This window comes from Paroedura picta, chromosome 8 (genome assembly GCF_049243985.1).
Source record: "Paroedura picta isolate Pp20150507F chromosome 8, Ppicta_v3.0, whole genome shotgun sequence".
Classification (NCBI taxonomy): domain Eukaryota; kingdom Metazoa; phylum Chordata; class Lepidosauria; order Squamata; family Gekkonidae; genus Paroedura; species Paroedura picta.
The window spans coordinates 15846573-15871721 of record NC_135376.1 but is presented as its reverse complement, the minus strand read 5'-3'; the positions used below and the strand labels follow the sequence as shown (position 1 = coordinate 15871721).

At 45.2% G+C, this 25149-nt stretch overlaps 2 protein-coding genes across 2 annotated transcripts in view; both read right to left on the bottom strand.

Annotated features, from left to right (window-relative positions):
• SERPINI2 (serpin family I member 2) overlaps window positions 1-882 on the bottom strand; it is a 54830-nt gene extending 53948 nt beyond the window's left edge. Inside the window, exon 1 of the mRNA XM_077348500.1 lies at window positions 816-882. The gene's annotated coding sequence lies outside the window, so the exon portion shown is untranslated. The remainder of the gene's footprint in view (window positions 1-815) is intronic.
• The window catches only part of WDR49 (WD repeat domain 49), a 125163-nt gene continuing 100642 nt past the window's right edge, over window positions 629-25149 (bottom strand). The window contains exons 18-23 of the mRNA XM_077348499.1: window positions 23774-23920; window positions 15351-15519; window positions 6695-7037; window positions 2064-2965; window positions 816-881; window positions 629-673 (exon numbers count right to left, since the gene is read on the bottom strand). Of these exons, the coding sequence (XP_077204614.1) occupies window positions 15374-15519; window positions 23774-23920 (293 nt within the window). The 3' untranslated portion in view covers window positions 629-673; window positions 816-881; window positions 2064-2965; window positions 6695-7037; window positions 15351-15373. The remainder of the gene's footprint in view (window positions 674-815; window positions 882-2063; window positions 2966-6694; window positions 7038-15350; window positions 15520-23773; window positions 23921-25149) is intronic.

Here is a 25149-nt window from a genome sequence, read left to right as displayed (position 1 = left end):
GAGCTAGTGGGAAAGGGACTTGAAGATGTAGCAGCACATCGTAGAGAGTGCTAGGAAACAGACAGATACTGGGCCCCCAACGCAAATGCACTGTGATGAAGTTTGGCCCTTAATCACTATCTTATACATCCTCTACGGTGAATCAGTAGAGTGGTTAGAGGCTCAAACAGGAATATCGGAGGACCCAGGTTCAAATCCTTTCTGTTCCATGTGTGCCTGTAGGCCACAACTCCTAAATCTTATCTACCTCATGGTGTTGTGGAGGTAAAACAAATTGGGAGGGAGGGGAGAGAAACACTATTGAAATCTGCCCTGAGCTCCTCAGGCAGGTGGGATAAAAATTAGATAGCAAAATACCAGAGGCGGCGAACGAGGAAGAAAAAAGGCCCTGGTAGCCTTCAAACTCTTTGTCTTGGCTGATGGAATGAAATTAGTTCCCCCTCCAGAACAATTGCCTGCCTTTGCTTGCTTTCTTTTTTTGCACGCAAGGGAGGCCATTTAGACGCTGTGGGCCGAGCAAACAAACTCAGGATCTTACAGGGCTGCCTAGAACATCTTCATCACTTATTTAGGACACAAGACTCACGTGAATTCCTCAGGACTAAGATCAGTTTCTGTGTGGTAAATTTATTGCAAAGAGTAGATTAGAAAAGCACAGAATGCACGGGCGATGCTGAGGTAAAAAAAATAAAACGTTCTTTAGAAAGACAGCTTGTTGGAGTAAACAGATGTCGCAAAATGCATTTGCTTCCCCCCCCCCACACACACACGCTTTTCAACGCCTTATTATTAAAGCATATAAAAAAAGGACATACCTGGGGAAAACAAGATTGTCGCCTTTCAGAGCGTGGCCGTGTGGCCCGGCTTAGGCTGTTTTGTGACTATAAAGGACAAAGAGAAGGCTAAAGGTGTTTACACAGCAGCATTTATCAGGGAAAAGCAGCTTGATTAATGGGGCAGGCACATAACAGGTGGTCACCCAATTTTGTTGTGAAGAGCTGCTTTTTTTCTCACAGCCATGGCAGCGTTATATATGAACCAAGCGGCCTTGGCTCTCAGAAGGCTTTAATGGCCTAACAGTTAAGAGTTCCGGCTGAGTAAGGAAGGACTGTGCAAATCAAGCATGAAACCACAGGGCCTGTTCCAATTTGCTGTTGCTTAACTAGGGTGTCGTTGACTGGAAAAGCTATTTTTTTATGCATTGCTCCCAAAGTGAATGCCGGGTCATCAGTGGCCCTCTTTGCAATTTGGTGACCACTAGCAAATGGTTGCTTAGTATCGGTTCGCCACCTTTAGGACCCAGCCACAGGAACCAGTTCTGTTTCTAGGTTAGCGCCAGCTTGTGTCGGGCTTTTAGAACCCATCCCTGGGTTTCTCTTCTAACGCCAAGGAGTCCCATGGCAGATTCATGGCGGCAGAAAGTGCTGTGAAGTCACAGCCGACTTACAGCAACCATATAGTGATTTCAAGGCAAGAGATGGTTTGCCATTGGCTGTCTCTGTGCAGTAGAATCATAGACTCATAGAATCATAGAGTTGGAAGGGACCTCATGGATCATCTAGTCCAGCCCCCGGCACTATGCAGGACACTCAATCCCAATCGCTCATCTACTGTAACCTGCCACTCCCTTGAGCCTTCACAGAATCACCCTCTCTGTCAGATGGCTCTCCAGCCTCTGCTTAAAAATCTCCAAAGATGGAGAACCCACCACCTCCCGAGGAAGCCTGTTCCACTGAGAAACCACTTTAACTTTCAGGAACTTCTTCTGGATGTTTAAACAGAATTTCTTTTGAATTAATTTCATCCCATTCTGGTCCGTCCCTCCAGGGCAAGAGAGAACAACTCTGCTCCATCCTCTACAAGGCAGCCTTTTAAATGCTTGAAGATGGCTATCAGATCCCCTCTCAGTTGTCTCCTCTCTTCATATGTCTCGGTCTCCAAACCCTCTCCTCTGGACACGCTCCAGTTTGTCTACAACCCAGACTTTCTTGGTTATCTCCCATCCAAGTAGTAACCTGAGCTGACTTTATTTAGCAACTGAGATCTGACAAGATCAGGCTTACCTGGACCATCCAGGTCAGGAAAACAGATTCATAGAAGTTCCTCAACCACAGGAAGTTTGAAAATCTCTGGTCTATATATTAAGTCTGCGGGTTCAGTGATCACAGAGTCCAAGTCTTCAAAACAGCTCTTTTTATTTAGCAACTCCAGCAACAGACTACAACTACTGAACGGAGAAAAACAGGCAAACAAGTGCACTTTTATACTTTTTAGGCAGCCAGCTGCTGCATCTGATTGGCTCTAAGCAGAGCAATCCGATTGGCCCTAGCGGAGCAATCCGAGCAATCCGATTGGCCCTTAAGCAGAGCAATCCAATTGGCTCTAGTGGAGCAATCTGATTGGCCCCTAAGCAGAGCAATCCAATTGGACCTAAGCAGAGCAATCCGATTGGCTCTGGCAGAGTGATCAGGTTCCTTGATTGGTTAGTTCCTTGGCCATATAATCCAGAATATGCTAGATAAACCTTCAAAAGCTATAGAGCCATAAAGCGTGAACTGATGACACTTATTTGAACCTTTTTAATATTTGTAGAATGGTTACATGTTTATATCACCGAAGGAACTGCATACATTTCTTTATTGAATATGTCAGGTGACTTTAAAAATGGCTTCTGAGCTTCTCATGTCACGTTTTTTCCCCACAAGTACAGAAGAGGTAGGATTTACATGGCATCCAGCCCTATAGTGTCAATGTTCTCGATACAAACTGGGTAGCAGGTCAAGTATTCACTGTTACATATATATATATATAGTTATTGGCATTAATATTATTTGTACTAATAAAATGGAAGAAAAGAAATGAAGCTGCCATTGTAAGACACCAGTAGGCTCCCCTGTGGTTCAGACTTATGGTAGTCTGCTTGAATTCATGCCTTCCTCTCCGGTTCCAACCAACAGATCTCTCTCTAGAAAAAGGAGACAAAAATACCGAATTAATTGGGATCCAACATTCTGGCCATGCAAATTTGTTGTATTTATGAGAAGGGTACCTAGGCTTTCCCACAGCGTCACAACTAGCAATGCAATTTCAAACTGAGTTAAAACCTTTATAAACCCACTAACTTCCGTGGTCTATTTCCCTGCAAGAGCCTTGGCACAGCTTGAAGACCAAGGGGCAGATCTTAAGACCAATGAATACCGCCCCAGAGGTGGAACAGACCCTTTCATCACTGTCTGTCTTCTGCACTACCGAAAGAGCTGCCTCTGAAGGTGGGGGGCCAAAGGGCACGATGTGAATTGCAGGGCGGAGGGCTGCACCTTGAACAGAGGACTCAGCAAATTTCTCTCTGCACAAGTCAAGGCACCCTCTGTTCTCAGTAAGGCCCCTTCAGATAACCCCAGTCCACAGAATATGCCCTGCTCAATTCCCAGTGACATCAATGAGAGTTCTGACTAACTTCTCCCCTATATTCTAAGTGAAATGGACTCAGGTTTACTGTACTCTGGCATGCCATTTGGTTCCCTATGTAATTCATACTGGTGGTCTCAAGATTGTCTATAACTGTTCTGAGCCTCCTTGCATGGAGGGAAATATCGCAACCAAGACTTTAATAAATAAGGGAAATACAGTGGATGCTTTGCTTGTAAAAGACTTGAGATTCAATCCCTGGTATTACCAGTTGAGATTCAATACGTTCTATCGAAATAATTGCTATACCAAACTTTTTTCGTGGCTCAGTCATGGCTCAACAGTGCTTTGTAGGTAGAAAATCCCAAATGCAGTTCCTGGTCTTTCCAATTAAAGAATCCAAGGCAGAAAATGCTAATGAAGGACTCTCCCGCCCCACCAACCTGCTGCAGTACAGATGGTTCAGCATGTCTGAACATTGGGGGGCTGCTATATTTCCCTTTACACTATAACCAGACTGTGTGGAAGTGTGATGCCTCTCTTCATCTATGCTAGAAGCTTTTCTCTGGCTCCTCCATCTCTTTCCGTGCTTTCGTTCTGTCTCCTCCTGGTCTTATAGTAGGTAAGAAGCTTCTGCAGATCTCTCCTGTAGAAGCAAGCTAGGGGCACAGCCACAATCTCCTTCTTCCATAAAGACGCAGCAGGATTAGCCGCCCATTTTAAATACGGAATAGTATGAGTTAGATTAAGCATCAGTTTCTTCATAAACTGCAGAAAAGCTTTAATAAAAATAAGGGTTCCCCTCTGCTCCCCCCCCCCCCAGTTGCAGCATACTGCATGGGATACCATGCCTTCCTGACTCACTTTTCGGGACATTAACCAATCACAATGGGGGGCAGAGTGGTCAAGTTGCATCAGGCCAATGGCAACCCCACAGGCTTTTCAAGGTAAGAGACTGTTAGAAGTGGGTTGCCATTGCCTGCCCCTGTGTAGCAACCCCAGACTTCCTTGGTCGTTTCCCATCCAACTACTACCTAGGACCAACTTTACTTCGTCCCCAAGATCAGACTAGCCAGTGATCATCCAGTCACCAATACACATACTCCATCCAGCCGTCACCCTGTATAGGTACTGCTAGCAGTCAAAGATTATATTGACTTAAATAGACCCACAGTCTTCCTCAACATGATAGCTTCAAGCCCTGTCCAATATCAATAGTATATCAGCAACATATCAGCAATATATGAGAGCCGGTTTGGTGTAGTGGTTAGGAGTGCGGACTTCTGATCTGGCATGCCAGGTTCGATTCTGCACTCCCCCACATGCAGCCAGCTGGGTGACCTTGGGCTCGCCACGGCACTGATAAAACTGTTCTGACCGGGCAGTGATATCAGGGCTCTCTCAGCCTCACCCACCTCACAGGGTGTCTGTTGTGGGGAGAGGAATGGGAAGGCGACTGTAAGCCGCTTTGAGCCTCCTTTGGGTAGGGAAAAGCGGCATATAAGAACCAACTCTTCTTCTTCTTCTTCTATACTTGCTCACTGAATTAGATTTGCTTCTTCTCTTCTGAGCTAGGAACTGGAAGCTGTCATGATCAGGAAAGGTTGGAGGAGTCCTTTAGGCTAGGGAAACACACCCTCATGTTCCTGTCTGGGACTTCCATATAGTCCTCCGGACACTTATAGCTGGCCCCTCCTGGGTTCCTGTAATAAATTAATGCTTAAAGTGTCACCCACAGTTGTTTTAAGACCTGTCTATATTTATAGAAGAGACCAGAAAGTCCAAAGAGCAAAAGGATAATGACTAACTGCCATGGAGGGGGTTCATATTATTTTATTATAACTTCTTGTAAGCCACCATTAGCTAGCTTTGCTAGGAGTGGTGGGATAAATATCTAAAGAATAAACAAACACACAACCCAACCCTCCCATCAAGTCGAGATGGGCCATGATCAAAATAATACATGTATGCCTTACTTGGAGGGGGAGAGAGAGAACTCAACAAGGAAGAAAGTTGGGTTCAAAGGCTAGAGGAAAGAAGGAGCCCAGAATCAGCACTCAACAATGTCCGTCCATTTGAAAAATTGAAGTCAAGATTTCAATATTGTAATAGAACAAAATGCAATATTAAAGGACTGAAGTGAAGATTATATATATCATGTATTATTTAAGGAAGATTCAGAGTTCCTTTGTGGCAAGCAGTATCTTTTTCTTTTAAGTGCTGAGATAATAACATGCTGGCTGGTCTGAAGCTAGTAACTCCTTGCATTGGATGCTTCCTGCCCACAAGACTCAAGCATAAGGGGGGGAGGGAGCATGTTGGTATGTGCTCACTCACCATGCATGCATGAAAACAAAACATGTTGGCTGGCATTACACAAGGGTTGATCAGCATGAAAGTTGCAAAGTGTCCCATTGTGGTCCCATCAGTGGTCCCCAACCCCCAGTCCGGAACCAGTACTGGTCCGTCGATCAGTCGATACTGGACCATGCCTCCTCCTCCTCCTCCTCCTCCTCCTCCTCCTCCTCCTCCTCCTCCTCCTCCTCCTCCTCCCCGGCTGCTGCCTCAGGGGCTGCCCTGCCACTCTGCCACCGGCTCACCTTTGATGCTCTCCAGCGGCCGTCATGGCTGGGGCTCCCCCTTGGCATGGCACTGCGCAGCTGGGGGCGAGAAGTCAGGAGTGCCAGTGGGATAGCAAGTGGAGCAGGGGCTCAGGCGGCAGCGATGATGTCCCTTGGCAAAGGACTCCCCCCCCCCCCCAGGGCCTCAGTAAAATTGTCAAGTGTTGACCGGTCCCCGGTGATAAAAAGGTTGGGTACCACTGCCTTAAATCATTAAGCTGTGTTTAGATTCTGGAGGGGGAGATGGGGGAAGCATATTATTATTATTATTATTATTATTATTATTATTATTATTATTATTATTATTATTATTAAACTTTTATGAGGAGGGATGTGCAGTCCTACTTCCTGACAGCCTTAAGGACTACAAATATAGGTTCCCTCTTGAAGGAAGCTTTGCATATTAATAGTGGAGAAAGATCAGGCAGAAAACAATGCTATACATACTTTGTATAGAGTGGTTAATTAGATAATGACTTAATTTGGCCGTGTTATTTGGACTGTACAAAAATCTGTACCCAGTGTGTCTTGGTGTGGATGCTGAGTTTTAGATATGACTCCGTGCCACCCCTTCTTAATGGTGCTTCTATTAAAATGGTATTCTGAATGAATTCTTTGGCATTGTGGATAATTTGAATCTCTTCCCACAATGGGTTATAACTAACCTGAACTTCTTAATGGTGGATACATCACGGGAATACAGGAAAAAAAGTACCACTGTACACATGCAAAAAGCATGCCTCTTTCCGCACACATGGAATTCAGACACAAGCTGCCGGATAGGTTTTATCACAAGGACGGAGCCTACAGACTGCTCTCTCTACTAAAAAAAACAGAAATCAATTCCTGGCCTCATCCCTTCCCAACCTTCTTTCTTCCAGCAGCTCCTGCACATGAAAAAATGAAGGTGCCCTTAAAAAAAAAAATGCCGGCACGATGGGAAGAGACACTTTTAAAAATTTCATGTCTCCAATATGTTTGATTTCCTCTCTCAAAAAAGACAGTAAACTGTAAAAAAAAGATGAATAATTAAATAGCAATAAATTAGTAATACACAAATCAGAGAAGAAAAGTGCATAAGTTATAAAGGCAATGCTGTACACTGGCTTAATGACAGGAGTCAAGTTAAATATTGGAACAGATCTATAATGCGGGAGTCTAATGCCGGAAGTCCTGGGGATTAGGCTTCCCAGAACTCACTGTCCACCCAGATGTTGTCAAGGCAACCTCCAAGGGTTAGAAGAAGCCAGAGAAAGGGGAGGCAAGAAGATGTCAACATGGGCTTTCCCCTCCACGCTCTGGACGGTAGATGCTGCTGTAGACTCCACAGATAGATAGGCTTGTGTGCAGAGGCAGGAAGGGAGCCGAATTCTTCTCTGTCTTTGATATGAGCTGATGGGGTTTACAGCCCAATTTCCAAGACCTGAACAACAGGTAGGAGGAAAGGGCTGGATAATGAGTCCATCTTCAGGTATCGGAAGCAGGTAGTGTAAAACCAGGTTGGACTTCAAAGCCTGCCCCCTGTGCTCCCTGTCTTCCAGCCTAGCAAAACTGAGCGGTAAAAACACCAGCTGGGCAGCTTCCATTTTTCTCACTCTCTGCCCTTTTACAACCCAAGTGGGAGAGCACAGCAATTTCTCACTACTGGTGTTTCGAGTTGAAAATCCCAGTCTAAGGGCCATTTCGCACGGCTTCAAAATAGCACAATGGTTGCTAATTGGAAACGCTACTAATTTGCCATAACCCACGACGTCGTAGACAATCTGCAACAATCCTGAAACCGACCCGCAAAAAGCGCTTCGTTGTAGCGCTTTCAGGGGAATCCAGAAAAGTGGATTCACCCTCCGGATAGCAATACACTCCTGCAACCAATCTGCAACAGTAGCGCTAAAGACCTGTGCGTTACCATTGTTGCTGGTTCTTCAAAGTCCCTCCCCCTGGCTCTCTCCTCCAAACGTCCGGCAAAGCGATCGCCATTTTTTTTTCTCCGAGCGAGCGGGGATAAACGCACCAGCGAGCCTCTTTCTGTTTAGAGGCTTCCCTGGCTTCAGTCCTTCACCTTTAGTCACTAAGCACAAACCACATAAAAGCCCGTTTGCTGAAATAAAGTCCCTTTATTTTTTACACATAAATTCAGCCGAAAATCGGGCCCGTGAGAGGGGGGGGGATTTTTTTTATCACTCGAGGCAGCGTGCAAACGATCATACAATCAAACGACAGCTCACATTAGGCAGCTGGATGGGTCTCTCCGTAGCAACGAATCTACCTACATTCGTTGCTATGGGTCTGTTGTTTTTTTTTAAAAAACCTTTCTTAAAGGGAAAGGGGCTGTTTGGGAGCATGCTAATGGCTGCCCATTGGCTGCTTGACGGCCAGGGGCGGGACGAGCTTGGCAATAGCGCTTCCTTTCTAGCGATTTCTGCCGAGACCGGAAGCCTGTGGGAAACGCTAAAAAACGCAACTGATTCCACTACAAAGGCAGGTATGCATAACGACGAATTCCACTATTTTAAATGGCGATTTTTCTTTCCGCAAACAATTTGCAACAAAGATCCCCGTGCGAAAAGGCCCTAACTATTTCCCCAACATTTATGTTTCAACGGTCTTTCAATGAACATATTGAAATTTTACTCGTCTCTGCCAACTATTATACAAATCAGCATTATAATTAATGGAAGAGGGGGAGTAGTGAGAACTCGCAGAAAGGGGGACACCGCGTCCTCTCTACTACTTGGGCTCAGCTTTTTCTCCTTCTCTCTGCATGGGTTCCTGAACCCCCACCTTCCCTGAATGTAGCTTGGCTTCCCCCCTAGCCTGCATGGTTCAGTGGTTAAGAGAAGTGGACTCTAATCTAGAGAACAGGGTTTGATTCTCTGTTCCTCCACATGCAGCCAGCTGGGTGACCTTGGGCTAGTCACAGTACTCTTAGGGCTGTTCTCTTTCAGTCTCATCTACCTCTCAGGGTGTCTCTTGTGGGGAGAGGAAAGGAAGGTGATTGTAAACCACTTTGAAACTCCTTCAGGTAGTGAAAAGTAGGGTACAAAAATGAACTCTTTTTTTACTTCCTGCTGGCGGTGGTGGTGATACAACTGGGTGACCGTAGACTAGTCACAGTTCTCTTAGGGTTGGTCTTGCAGATCAGTTATGTTAGAGCTCTTTCAGGCCTATCTACCTCACAGGGTGACTGTTGTGGGGAGATAGATTCAAGTGGGTAGCCGTATTGGTCTGAAGCAGCAGAACAAATTTGGAGTCCAGGGGAACCTTTAAGACCAACCAGGTATGAGCTTTCATGTCCTTAAATAAATATGTGTTGGTCAAAAAGGTGCCACTGGACTCCAGATTTGTTCTGCTGTGGGAAGGGAAGGTGAGTGTAAGCCCCTAAAAGTAGGTATAAAACCCAACACTTCTTTTACTTCCTGCTGGTGATGGTGGTGGCAGATGCTGCAATATCTGGTGCCAGTTTAGGTTGCTAAGGCAACCCAATATGCTTCTCACACTCTTGTTTTTGTGATGTCTGTGCATCACTCTGAACATTGATTGTACACATCTGGGAGTGGAGGTTAGAAAGAAGACTTTCCTGCTAACCTAGGGCTTCCTGAATCTAAAACAATACAAAAGCGGACATCAGTGGATGGTGGATATCATGCTAAGAGCTGCAGATGGACTTCAGTTCGGCCTCCACATTCAAAGAAGGAAGACCTCTGAATACCAATTGCTAGAGCAACAACAGGAGATGCTGTGGGGCTCTGTGCCCCACGTCTGTGCATTCTGGGACACTGGATCGAACCCTGAATGAAACAAAGGGATGAACTAGTGTGGCCACTGGTCTCATGCAGCACTAGGGTTCTGACTTTCTTAAAAACAACTACATAGGCAGAGACCATAAACATCAGAGGTCTCTCTTCTCTGCCTTGTTCACACCCTCAGGAGGTATTGATGTTCCCACCTGCCAAGATTAACAACTCTGAACTCAGCCCTGTGGGCCTGCCTTTAACCGCAGTTTGATCTGTAGCAATTAGCAAGTGGCCATGTTTTATTTCCATGCTGTGAAAAGTCTCACCTGCCGATTCCTGAAGATGCTGAGAAGACTATAGGAGGAAGCCAGGTTGTTATTACTGCTTTCCAGTCAGTTTTGACATTATCCCCCTCTTGGCCCAGAATTTATTTGGCTCTCTACCATGGAGTCTGAGTGGCCTGCTCAGCTTCCCATATTTTTGAAATAAATGCAAAATGTATAATAGAGCTCAATTGAACGATGCAAGAGGGTGTCATATCTGCTTTAATATCTTACTCACCTGGAAATGCAAAAGAAAAACTGTTGACTACTTTAAAAAAATTAAAACTCCATGCTTCGCACCTGATTAACCTGAAATACAAAGTGATTACTCACGCAAAGTGGCTCGTGAGTCATGAAAAACATTGCAAAGGAAAGCTCTGGTGCCAAATTAGTCTTTGTGTTGCTGTCATTTAGAAAACATACCAGATTCCTTAGGCTTTGTTAATGGTACATGCAATGTATTATTGTTTTGATGAAAACAAATTACTTTCTTTTGTGGAGTAAATGTGCAGGGAAACATGCAAGCAGGAGACCATTTCCTTATAATCTCCACCCTCAGTAGTTTAAAATAAGACCAAACGAAGTATTAATTTGTATCCTATGCAAAGAAAGAAGAAGAGTTGGTTCTTATAGGCCACTTTTCTCTATACCTGAAGGTCGCCTTCCCTTTCCTTTCCCCACAACAGACACCTGTGGGGTGGGTGAGGCTGAGAGAGCCCTGATATCACTGCCTGGTCAGAACAGCTTTATCAGTGCCATGGCCAGCCCAAGGTCACCCAGCTGGCTGCATGTGGGGGAGCGCAGAATCGAACCTGGCATGCCAGATTAGAAGTCCACACTCCTAACCACTACACCAAACTGGCTTTTGGAAGAAGCAGATTGAAAAAGCAGTCTTTGAAACCCATAGGACCATTTCACACATTACATAGTGGTGAAACTCTGTTTGTAACTGAGGGGCATGCTCAGTACAGAGCCACAGCTAAATCTTCCTCTGCGACTAGTGCATTTCTTTTCTTTCCTTAAAAAAAGCCCTATAGCCATGTATACTTAAAGCCTGGTATCCACATATACGGGAAGCATGCACTGCACGCAGTCCTCCCAATGCACTAGGGGCCATTATGACCAAAAGTATTTTCTTGCAGTCCATGCAAGCCAAAACCAGGGTTCTCATGCAATGAGGCTGGTAATACAGGTGTTATCCCTTTTAGCCAAAAGGCAATTGTACATATTAGGAAGAATGTTCCAGGTGATGGGCAAACTTAAATGGACTCCGGGGGATTGGTAGAGGACAGGAAGGCCTGGAGGATCATTGTCTATGGGGTCGCAATGGGTCGGACACGACTTTGCACCTAACAACAACAACAACAACAACCAAGTGATGATGATGATGATGATGATGTTATCCGTTCAATCATGTCCGACTCTCGGTGATTCTAAAGGAAAGTCTTCGCCATGCATCCCTGTCTCCGACTGCTTCTTTTAGTTGGTTCATGATCATCCCTGCATCGGCTTTGATTGTGTCGAGCCAGCGGATCCTTTGGCGAACACTTTTCCTTTTGCCGCTGACCATGCCGAGCATTAATGATTTTTCTAGCGAGTTTGATCACATGATGCGTCCAAAGTAAGTGAGCTCTAGCCTTAATATTTTCCCTTCTAATGACATAATGGGTTTGCTCCTCTCTAAAACTATCTTGTTAATAACTTTGGCTGTCCGTGGTATTCGCAGCATTCATCTCCAACACCATCATTCGAAAGCATCTACGTACCAGGTACACTTGGCAAAATGTATTTTCAGATATCGCTTTGTGAAGCAGCTCTTTCCTAGATGTTGCCTCTATGTATCTTGTACTGAAAGCTCACTGTGTTTCTCTGAATAGCCACAGGCTAGGCCAGGGAAACAGAGAGGCAAGGTCAAGGCAGTCTATATGATTCCATCTGTCTATCAAGGTGCCTCTCCCAACAATCAACCAGTTTTGAGTATGTGTTCCTGAAGGTGGGAAATTGCAAAAGGGTAGTGATTCTGCAGGTCTTGGGTGCACTGGTAGTCTTGGGTGACTAAACATTCATGCTGAGGATGTTGAGTGGCTTAGGATTTCATGAAACCGCTGGCGTTTGAGTTGCGGTGACACCAATATGTATATGATACCCAGCTCTACCTTTCTTTTCCACCTCATTCTAAGGATACCACTGATGTTCTAAGCCAATTTGGGGAGACAGTCATGGGTTGGATGAGGGTGAAAGGGCTGCAAGTTAATCCTGACAAGGCAGAGGTTTGCTGGATTAGTAGCAATGCAAGCCAAGGATTTCAGGTTTGTCTTGGATGGGGTTATACTCTCATACTTAAAAAGCCAGGTTCTCAGACTGGAAGTGCTGCTTGGACACAGTGGTCTCTTAAGAAAACCAGGTAGCTGTGGTGGTCTCTAGAGTGCTTTTGCTCAGTATCAGCTGGAGGATTAACTGCATCTGTCCAATCAGATATCTCCATAGTGATTCATGCCTTAGTTACATCTAGACTACTTAATGCAATGCGCTCGGCTTTCAGTTACCCTTGATAAGGGTTCACAAGCTACAGCTAGTGCAGAATGCTGCAGCTAGACTGATGATAGGGCCAACAATTGTGAGCATGTGAGCCTGATGTCACAATAATTACAATGGTTGCCCATCCGCAGCCATACCCAATTCAAGGTGTTGTTTTTGATCTTTCAAACCCAACATGGCTTGGGACCAAGGTGTCTGAATGGCCATCTTCTCCCATATATTCCTATCTGGGACTTAAGATAACAGTGACAGGGCCTCCTGACTATCCCATCAATCAGAGATGCTGAGGAGGGCCTTTTCAGTGGCAGCCCCATGATCATGGAACATCCTCCTCAGGGAAGTCCACCTGGCTCCCTTACTTGGTGTAGTGGGTAAGAGCAGTGGCTTCTAATCCGGAGGGCCAGCTTGGATTCCTCACTCCTCCAAATATAGCCAGCTGGCTGACCTTGGGCTAGTCACAGTCTTGTTGGATCTGTTCTCACAGAACAGTCCTGTCAGAGCTCTCTCAACCTCACCTACCTTACAGGGCATCTGTTGTAAGGAGAGGAAGGGAAGGCAAATGTAAGCTACTTTGAGACTCCTTTGGGTAGTGACAAATGGGGTATAAAACCAACTTTTCTTCAGTCTTAAGAAGGCAGCTGAAGGGCTACATTTAATTAAGGCAGTCCTAAACTTTCTTTTTTTTTAACAGTTTGGCTTTATTTATGGCAGGAGGAGGGGTGTTTATTGAAAGTTGCTTTAATAGCATTAGCCACCTTGAGCGCCATAGGGGGAAAATGCAGCTAATAAATATATTTTAAATAAAATAAATACTGACGGGTGCTTCTCCAGCTGCATTCACAAAGCAGCATGAAAGAGGATCATAAGGTGAATTGGGGATGACATTCTTTCTATCATTATACTGAGCAGTGTCCATAGTATTCTCCAGGACATCATGAGGCTCCTTGGGAGCTCATTAAGGGTCTTTCCATGAGAAAAATCAATAAAAACCAACAAGTAGTCCTAAAAGACACAGCTCGCCCATCAATCTTCCACGGAAAGGTATGGCCATGGGGGAATATTTGCTAGGGCATGCTTTGAGCTGGATCCTGCAGATCCGTTCTGTAAATGGGGGTGCTTTTCTCCAGAACAAGGAAATGTCTACTAATGCAAGATGATGAGGATGAACATTATAGATTATTCCTTCCACTGCCACTGGCAGAACGGACGTGCAGGATCCAACACTTTCATTTCATATGGGGCAACCATGGAACCAACTAGTTCCAGCCAGTCTTTGGCTGGCAAATCAGTGGAGAGAGCTGTCTCAAGACTGAGAACTGGAAAATGGCTGATGTCAGGGCAGGCCATGGCTGATGAGCCTTTCTTTCTCAGTGGGCCAGGCCTGTAGCCATGCTGGGGGGGCTGGGCTGGGCTGGGCTGGCAGGACTAAAATTTGCCCTGCCCACTCAGAGCCCATACACTAGTCTTGTAGTTGTGGCAGCGGCAAGCAAGAGGTTTGTTTAGTGGGTTAAACTGAATAAAGTGAAGTTCGATAGGGACAAATGTAAAGTTCTGCATTTAGGTAGGAAAAACCAAACACAACAATATAAGATGGGAGGGACCTGTCTTGGCAGGAGCATGTGCGAAAAGGATCTAGGAGTCTTAGTAGAGCATATATTGAACATGAGTCAACAGTGTGACTCAGTGGCTAAAAGATATAGGGGGTGGATAGGGGGTGGCTTGTGACAGTGGATGAGCGATAGGGTAGTGAGTGTCCTGCATAGTGCAGGGGGTTGGACTAGATGACCCATGAGGTCCCTTCCAACTCTATTATTCTATTATTCTATGATTCTAGGTGGCAGTAGGAGTTGGCGATGGAGGTGGCGGGGATTCCTCCAAGGAAAGCTACACTGAGTTGTCCCAGCGTGGTGTCACGGTTAAAGAGAACCATCTTCTGATCTGGAGAACCGGGTTTGAGTACCCACTCCTCCACGTGTAGCCAGCTGGGTGACCTTGGGCTAGTTTCAATTCTCTTAGACCTGTCTCAGCCCCACCCACCTCATAGGGTGGGTGTTGTAGAGAAAGGAAGGGAAGGCAAACGTAAGCCGCTTTGAGATGCCTTCAGATAGTGAAAAGTGGGGTATAAATAAAACAGCTCTCTCTTATCAGTCCTTTGAGTCTCTTTGGTCAGGGAGGAGTCGTGGTTCCATGGAAAAGGTTTTGCTTGTCCTGCAGAAGGTGCCTGGTTCAATCTCCAGTGAAATGAAGCATCCGGTTGCAAGTGATGCCAAAGACCTCTACCTGAGTCCATGGATCTCCTCGGTCAGTGATAATAAGGTAAAGGTAAAGGTATCCCATGTGCAAGCACTGAGTCATGCCTGACTCTTGGGATGACGCCCTCTAGCGTTTTCATGGCAGACTCAATACGGGGTGGTTTGCCAGTGCCTTCCCCAGTCATGACCGTTTACCCCCCAGCAAGCTGGGTACTCATTTTACCGACCTCGGAACGATGGAAGGCTGAGTCAACCTTGAGCCGGCTGCTGGGATCGAACTCCCAGCCTCATGGGCATAGCTTTCAGACAGCCTTTCAGCCGCTTACCACTCTGCGCCACAAGAGGCCAATGATAATACTGTGGCCTGATTCAGGATATAGGGCAGAGTTGTGTGTTTCCCTCATAAGATCTCTGGGTCCTTGCTTGGTCCTCTCATCATATCTCCCAAGGCCCAGCAGAATTCTTGGCACGTACCTTTTTTTGAAGCAGCATCAGATTCATTTTCCTTTGGGCTTCCCTGGCTTTCTCCCATTTTTTATCCTGGCTTCGTTGCTCATATCTTCCCACAGGTGCCTTGATTTTTTTTCACGGTCCAGAATTTCTTTGGGGAATAAGTTCTTTTCATTGAACGGAGCTTTCAGAGCTGTAGAATGAGAAGCAGACCCCTATGCAAACCGGGCATATTTCCCTGGACTAAAGTGACCCCACTAATCTCATTCTGAGGGGTCACACTCCCCTTACAAAACCACCCAGGAGTAACACCAGGTTTACAACTGGCCAATCACATACGTCTGGAAGCCATACTCCAGCCCAATCTTTTCCTTAGCATAGCAGGAGCAAAAATGATCCCTGTCCCTTTCCAGGGCAATGACCAGGCTCCCTGATTGGTTACTGGCAAGGGAAAGGTTGTCTTTCACACACACACATAACCACAACTGCTTCTGTTTTCCTTATGAATGATATGTTGCACATGGTTAATGGCAATTTACATGAGTGATGGGTGTGAAGAGACAGAGAGTTTTCCAAAATGAGTTAGTTTGTGAGATTTACCCACATAAATGATGGATTGGTTCTAGTAGAAATCTTTCTGTTAATATCTTTGTGTGTGAATGTGATTATCGGCAAGGCACAAACGTACTAATCCTTGTGTGTCATCGCAAAGGATATGGGCAAGCAGTGCTACTGTCGTACACCAAGCACTGCTACTGTCATACTGATCTTCCATGAAAGCCACAAAGACTCAGATTTTAAAAACACTTTCCTGGAAGCAAGCCTCACTGGATAAAATGAGACTTACTGCAGAGTAGACCTGTCTAGGGTTGCTTGCATGCTGTCTGAGCAATGCAGGTCTCTGGGCCTGATCAACCACCCAGGCTGTATTTCTGGAGGTGCCAAACTCTATTTATTTCCTACACAGCCCAACAAAAGACTCTATACCTGCTGAATAACGTTCGTAAGTGGTTCTTGCAAAGGACTGCTATCACTACCGGGTTTTCCCTAGAAGTGGCACAAGTCCTCTCTAATATCGCTGAAAAAGTTCATGTTTTATCATAGAGTATCAGGCAATTCCTACAGGGCTATGGCATGACTTTTGTTTTTTTTTCCTGCAAACTGACATCACACCTGACAGCAATTTTCCTTTTTTTTTAATTTTGCTGCCACTCAAAGCATTAGTGAGAGTAGGGATCCTCCACCCCCATGGGCATGGGACCACCAGGAGGATTGGCAGCTCTAGGTGCCAACCTCTGATTAGGGCTTAGAGTGCTCTTGGAATTACAACTAATTGCTAGACTACAGTTCCCCTGGAGAACAAGGAAGCTTCAGGAGGTTGATGAAGAGCAAAAAGCAAGCATTTAAAGCCCTGCTTTCTCCTACCCATGATAGCTGCCAAAACAGCTGTGCAGTGGGAGTAGGCTGCTCCCAAATGTTCGGCTGTTTTGATTGGAAACAATGACTGATTAAAATGTGAAATTCACTGCCAGAGGATGTAACGAGGATGTAGTGATGGCCACAGGCAAAGACAGCTTTAAAATGGAAATAGACAGATTCATGGAGGATAAGTCTATCAGTGTCAACTAGACAGGGTGACTAAGGGGAACTTCCATGTTCAGAGACAGTGAACCTATGAATCCCTGTGCCAGGAGGCCATATCAGAGGAAGGCCTTGGCCTCTATGCCCGGTTGTTGGCCCTTCAGAGGGACTGGCTGCCCACTGTGCAAGACAGGATACTAGAGTAGATGGACCACTGATCTGATCCAGCAGGGCTCTTCTTGTTTCTTAATAGGATTTTCTCCAGAGGAAACTGGAAATCTTATTTACGGTCATTACATTTTAAGGTGGTTTTAGATATAGGAGTGATTACTCATGTGTGGTAAGCTGCTCTTTAGCTAGCACCAAAAATCTATATATTAAGACTACACACATTTGCTACATTACACGATGAGAAAATCTTCTGTATATTCACAGGGTGTACAAAAAACACTTCCGTCTCTAAGCAGGGCTGTGGGGAAACCAACACACATAAGACCCCAAGGTGCCATAGGCCTTACAGTTCTTTCCTCAGCCCAGCGTACAAGAAATTTAAGAGAGGAAGGAGAAAGGCTTGTGAATTTTTGATGCTTCGTTTAAGGCAGCTCTTTTAATTCTCCTTAATTCTTTTCCTTCTGTTCACGGTCTACCAGATCTAATCCTCAAACTGTAGCATCAAGAAACAAGACAATTAGACTGTTACTGATTGAGTTTACAAGTAAACAAAGATGCTGCTCAATCGCATACATATACATTTACAACAGAAGGTCTCTTGAGATGGATTCTCAAAAACGATGCCCGTTCAGCCATCAGGTGTTGGCAATAACAATAACATGTCCCAGTAGCTTTTATTCCTCCTGTCATTTAATGGCATGCTTTTGTAAAATCTCAGAAGCAGCATTACTGCCTGCAGAATATGTAGAGAATATATCGAATCCCCCGGTTACGATATACCGCAGGCAGATAAACCTGTGCACGAGACGGTGAAGCTAGAGGAAGAGCTTGGAAGCTCGGTGGTCTGGCCTCGCCAACAATGGAGGCAGCATGTGCAGATTCTGAGGGATCCCAAGGAAAAAGGAAAAACTAGAGGTGCTTGTCCTATCTTTCTGTCCTGGTCAATAAAGCCCCTTGGACGGCTGCAGCCATACATTCCTGAATATAGTGGAACCACTGCACCACGGCAGGCATTCACAACTAGATCACCCTATGCAGACCTTCCAATCCAGCTGCTAATGTTTGCTGGAGCATACGGCTTGCACAATAGCCAAAGAGACAGAACCCCTTCTGTGCTCAGTAGGGTGGCTTGAATTCTGATAGCCTCGTGGTATTTGCTGGTAGGCCTGTCAAACACTGGCCTTTGTTAACATTTATTACTTGATTTTATAATGCAAATATTTGTAATTCAGTTGGCTTTGGAATTGACTTGGTTCTATGAATGGAGCTCCCAGTATTTTTTTTTCCCCTTTAGAAATCAGGCCATGCCGGGAGGGGGGGGAGGGATTAGACTCCCTTCCTGCAGTTTTCCTTATGTGAAAGAGCCCCATGGAACCCCCATTTGCCCCTTCACATCAGGGGATGGGCAGGAAGTAGGGATGGAAGCTTCCAGAAGAGACCTGGGATCCCCTGGAATTATGGTTCATCTTCAGACAATGAAGATCAGTTCCTCTGGAGGAAAGAGGTGCATTGGAGGGTGGACTCTACGGCACTATACTCCACTAGGGTCCCCATCCTCTCCAAACTTCACCCCCAAATCCCTATACATTTCCCAACCTGCAGCAGCAACCCTACCACCACCACCCCAATCCCCTGCCAGTGGCCAGTGGAACCCGGAAAGCCTAGCATTTGATTACTGATGCAGGTCCTGTGAGTTTTGGAGAAAACAGCCATTCTACTTTGCCATTTCACACTGAAAAACAATTGGAAAGTTTCCTTCTCCCTACCTTCCCTTGCCCCCTTACCACCACCTATTTCTTTCAATGGAGAATTGCCAGGTAACATTTCTGCATGATAAATTTGCCCCCAGGACAGCCTCTTGTTGCTCATGGGTTTTAGTGCTGCTTCCACATGATGTCAGCAGCAACCAGGAGCTCTCAAGTGGCTGGTGTGAGTTTTCCTCAGATTTGCTCCGCAATGATGGAAATCACCAAATTCCGATTTCCCTCTTCTTGCCAGGGAACAAACAGGGGCAAGCCTGTGTGGAGGGAGAAATGCTCAGCAATCTCGGTAGCATTCTGCCCTCCCTCGTACCCGCCCTCGTACCCGCCCTCCCTTCTCTTTTTCCGGATTGAGATTTTTTTTTTTTAATGGTGGTGTCCGCATTGCTGCAGGACTGCAAAGCTACACACCCTATGTAAAAATAAAATGCTCTCCTCATTGGGCACTGTCATTTTTGGATTGGGCATTTTGGGATTGTTTGTATTTTCTGGTGGTGGGGAAAGAATGGGGGGATGTGATGAAGCAGCCCTCTCCCTGTCACCTTGGCTCTTTGTTTTAAAACTTTACTGTGAACAAACAATCACTCATCAGGGTTCAGTTACCATGGCCAGCCTATCACAAATCTATCCAAACATAAAGAGACACCATTACACTGAGAAACCATTACATTGACAGGCAAAAAGCAACTACAAGGTGGTGGGAAAACATGGGAGGGGTCTCCCATCAGGAATCTTGCAAACATGGGACTTTCAACCGTGTGTTTGCGAGCAGGAGTTGGCATGTGTTTTATGCCTCCATGCGGAATTGGTCAAGGCCTCATCCAATTCTGCCCTGACTGTTAAAACACGGGCCCTTTGAAATGTAAACATTTGCTAACTCCTTATTGAAAGAGTTAAAACAAAAGGTTACCTAGTTTTTATCTTGTCCAGGAATTTCAGGGAAGATTAATGAGAAATTTCTAAAGTGATTCATATAAATTTAATAACAGCATTTCATATCCAAAGCTCCCGGGAAAGAAGGAGAGATCCAGCAGTCACGCAAGATTAATGGCGGGGAAGGAAACAGGCATTATTGCCAACTGAGATCATGCACCTGGCTAGTCAAGAAAGCTCTCTGGGAATTGATCCGGCCTCAAAAAGGATTATATTTTAATTTTTCTAATTGCTTTTGGAGCCTTGTGGGGCTGTCATCTGGTGGTGCTGAATCATCAGCATAAGCTCCCCATTTAATTCTCCCTTTGTTTCTTAAGGGGCTTTTGGTCTAATTCTCAGTTTGCTTCTTGTTATCCTGCTCAGAGAAACGAAATGGCTGTCTGAATATCAAGTGAAAGATGGGCTGATGCCATTGCGGGACAATAGCTTGACTGGGTTAGCTCAACACCTTTAGAACTTGGAAGTGAAGCATGGCCATTCATGATTACTCTTGGCTGCGAGACAGCCAAGGAAGTCCAGATCCCTAGGCAGAGGTGAGAAATGGCAAACTACCTTTGAAGGTTTCCTACCTTGAAAAACCCTGCCCTAAGCCAATGGCAATTTGACAGCTTTCACGACCAGCTTCACCAACAGGGATGGTCTTGGAGGAAGGCTTTGGGCTAGATGACAGGGGTATAAAGAGCCTCTCATGAATACAGGGACCTGTCTTATTAAATCAGACACTTTGGTCCATCAGCATAGTCTACTCAGACTAGCAATGGCTCTCTAGTAGGTCTTTAATACCACCTGTAGCCTGATTCTTCTGGAATGTCAGGGATTAAACCTGGGACCTTCTACATACCAAGCAGATGCTCTACCACTGAGCCACAACCCGGCCAAGCCTCAAAGCTTGAACAAGTTGATAGAGGAGGAAGCAATCCTTCAGGTCCTTTAGACCCACATCATTTACATCTTGGTCAAAAACAGCATCTCAAGATGTGCTTGGAACAAGATGCCAGCCTCCAGGTATGGATGCCAGCCTCCAGGTGGGACCTGGGGATCCCCCAGAATTACATCTCATCTCCAGATTACAGAAATCAGTTGCCCTGAATAAAACGAATGTTATGGAGGGTAGACTCCATGGTATTGGACTCCACTGGTATCCCTGTCCTACTCCCCAGGCTCCCTCCCCAAATCTCCAGGAATTTCCCAACCTGGATCTGGAAACCATCCCCTGGCAGTGGCTTCTAGCCACCTTAGCTGGAAGCCAGTGCTGCTGGAAAAGTAGTGGCTTTACATGATCATTTTGTCAAAGTCCATTCAGGATTCTAGTTACCACAGTTTGAACCAGAGCCAAGGTTTGCTCTGGAGGACATCACTGAGGGGGATGTCAGGCACTGGAGTTGGGGGGTCATTCCTTCACTCCAGGGTCAGGAAGGGTGTGAATGCCTATGGCAGCATCCTTTGCAGAGGGCAGCTCCCCCTTCCTGAACTGACATAGTTAAATCCCATCCATCTTCCAGAGGAACTGATCCCTCCCGCTCGATGTGCTGATTCTGGCCAGCCTTAGGACAGGACTAGTGCAAAACCAGGAAATAGCCTAAAAGCAAATCCATCGGGGCAATAGAATGTGACACTGACCACTGCCTTGTGATTTACCTGCACACTGGAGAAAGAGAATAGAGATGGAAAGCCATTGGGGAGGAGAAGCAGGCTGATGTGTCCCAGGTGCCTTGCTTGATCTACTATCCTTGTCAAAACCCATTACACAGTAGAATTGCCACCTGTTCACAATTTTTATGAACTGTGTGCATTACGGAAGGTTTGTCTATAATAAACAGAACACTTATTATGGATGGCGTTTCTCCTTATTTCCTCCTATGAAGCACAATCCCCAAGGAGAAGAATAAATTGCACATGAACAGCGACTCACAGGTGATGTCTTCTGCATTTAAATCGGTACAGTGCAGCCAACATCACCATCTACCTCACGTTGACTTGATGCCGGATGGGAAATTTCTCTTGACACAAAGAAAGTGGAGCACCAATTTTCACAAAGAGGACAAGATATGGTGTCTAGGGAGGACAGGTTGTAAGATGCGGTCATCTAGGTATCTTTGAGACAAGTCAAATGTCCAAATTCCTGCCCTGTTTATAAGCTGGTGAAACTTATGTCAATTCTGGCATGGACTGGAAAATTGCAAGGCAACATCAGGAGTGCAAGGCAACATCAGGAGTGCAAAAAATTAGCCCAGTTCCTGATAGGGTGGCCCATGGGAGCCCACCAAGAAAAGCTGGGGTTGCTATGCAGAGCAAGGCATTAGCAAACCACCTCTGTGCCTCTCTTGCCTTGAAAACTCTGTGGTCCTGGCATCATCATGAGTTGGTTACGACTCAGCAGCACACTATTATTATTATCGGAATAAGTAGCCGCTCGCATTGATTCCTTCTTCAAGATAAGCTTTGCAATAGCCGACTGCCTGCAGCTGAAAGGGCCAGAATGGGAACTTCAATGGAAAGTTAAGCTGCATGAAAAAAATAAGCTGATATAACAATGTAGTCTTAAGATTTGATGGAGGTATAAAAGCCGAGAGCATCTTTTGATATTCTTCATCTGGAAGATGGATTCAAGTTCCATCATTGGCTGCACCATTGATCCAAGGAAGCCGGGACCACCGAGAGAGTGTCCATTGAAAGCCAGCTTAACAAGCTAAGAAAGTAGTGTTGTGGTTATTGCCTTTGGTGGAATCTGCATGCCACCTTGACTCCTGATCCAGTTTGCTTATTTCAAATCCCCAATTCTTTATCACATTTTAAGGCGCCTGAATTAACTGTTTATTTAAAAAAAACTCAGGAGCTACAGAGATTTGCTGCACCCTGTACATACTCTGAAACAGGTCTGCAAAACTTTCCTAGAGGCAAAGCAAAGGTTAATCTTTGATTAGTGTTCTCTTTCTAGTTTTGTGCATGCCAGACTCCCTACTCTTGGGCAGGGATTCTCAACCAGGGTACAGGGGCACACTGGTGTGCCATTGGTGCACCTAAGGTACTCTAGTGTGTTGGGATTTTCTAAAAATATATTATTTAATTTTTTCAAAAAAGAATATCCTTTGTATGGGCAGGTCCCTGCCTCCCAAAGTGGCAGGGAGAGGGACATTTTGCAACTCTAAAAAAAAAAAAAAACAACCACCTTGACAGTGAAAGCTACTTATTCATGGGTTTCACATGATCTAGGGTTCTCTGGTATCCTATTCATCTGTGAAAGAAAACTTGCTAATGAAGCAATGGGTCCATCTGGGTGATGGCACTTCCAGGTGACATGACACTTCCAGGGGCGTGGCAGGGTATGCCTGATAGAATCATAGAATCACAGAACCGGAGGGGACCTCCTGGGTCATCTAGTCTGACCCCCTACACTATGAAGGACACTCAAAGCCAAAATTTCCATTTTAGTCAATGGATGAAGGGGATTGGCTGCCTGGCTTGATTGACAGGCAGAAGAGAGTCGCCTCAAAAGTGCGTTGCTCTCTTCGGCCATTTCAAGCAGGCATGTGGGGCTTAAGATCCGTGAAAAGGTGGCAGACTGAAGTGAGACAGCAAGAAGGTGAGGAATGGCCGGAAGTGCGATAATCTTTAGCGCTATGCCACTCAGCTGGTGTAACGTTATTTTTAGCGATGTGCAGAAATGCCTGTAGTCTGCACTCAGAATAGCTGTGGTGAACTCTTGAACTCGTGACTTGTAGAACTGCACTGCAACTGGATGGCCTAGCTGTTTGCCCATGACAAACTACAGCTTTAACGTGGCAAACCTTGTTTACAACTTTGGGATTCTTGCTTCTTATAACTTCAGTCCCTGCGATTTTTTTCAGAGGGTCTGCTAGTAACCTTTTCAAAGCCAAGAAATAAATTCCACCATTTCCTCTTGCCTTTCCTTCCTTTTAACGCTGATAAGCTAGTAACCTTTACTTTTGCCTCTCAAGAGCAAGAGCTGGAGTAATGAGAATATAACGACGGTCTACTTACTAGCTGAAAGGGTAGGCAGCTTTAAATCTTCGGAGCGTTTCTCCACTGACTTTTCCCCAAAGTATTTATCAGGGTGCAGGAGAAAGTCGAGCTTCTTCATTTCTGTCATTTCCTTCAGGGCTTCAATGTTTAATGACCTAAATACAACTTTTTTTAAGGTTAAAAAAAAAAAAAAAGACCAGAGGATTATTTCCGATGCAGAAAGCCATTTCACGTATCAGCACAATTGTAACTGAAGCAAAGTTAATTTTTGTCTTGCCTAATCATTCTATTCCATTTGTGCAGCTGAGAAATATTCAGAGAGCTGAGTAAATACAGATATCTATGCAGAAAGGCACTCACATTTTTTAAAAAATTCTGGAAGCTCAGTGAAGAGTTCACAGTCCTTTGCATATATATATTTTTAATCTTAATTTCAATTAAAAGGTAATTTTCCCAAGGAAATGTTAGAGAACCTGTTGCTTACAGAAGTTAATCATGCCATTAAGGGTTGCTGCCAGTTCCAGCGTGAAACATTCCTAGAGTTTTTTTGAGGCCTGTTAGAATGCTCTGCTGAAAGAGAACTTGACCAGTTCCGCAGAGCCTGTAAGACAGAGCAGTTCTGCCCTATGGCTGCAGCCAGATGGAACTTCAGGAAGTGCCAGCCTTACTGCTGAAATAGAATGAAGACCTGCCTCTCCAAGACAGATCCTGACCCCCCCCTTCTCTCTGCGGGTATGAATTTACTGGTAGTCCCGGGCCCCCGGGATATAAGCCTGGCCTCGACCAGGGTGAGGGCTTTTTTGGCCCTGGCTCCAACCTGGTGGAATGAGCTCCCGGAAGAGCTGCAGGCCCTGCGGGATTTGTCAGCTTTCCGCAGGGCCTGCAAGATGGAGCTCTTCCACCAAGTCTATGGTTGAGGCCAGAGTGGTTCCTGTTGCTGTCATCTGTGGATCTCTAGCTGAAACCAAATCCAACTAAGTCCTCGCTTCCAAATAGTGATAGACCCTTGCCGAAGGTGGGCAGGTGAGTGGGTTATATAGTTATTATCTGCCATCTTGATATTGTGTTTTAACTATGTTTTACCGGGTTTTTACGGGATTTTACTGTATTTATGAACCTTGTGAACCACCACGAGACATTTGAGAACAGCGGAATATAAATATAAATATAAATATAAATATAAATATAAATATAAATATAAATATAAATATAAATATAAATATAAATATAAATATAAATATAAATATAAATATATACCACCACCACCACCCCTAGTCCTATTGAATGTGGCTGATGTAATGGACAGATATTTTAATGATTATAACTGGATTTCCTCCAAGGGATCTGATCTCTGTAGACCAGCTATAATTCCAGGAGAAATCCACCTGGAGCCT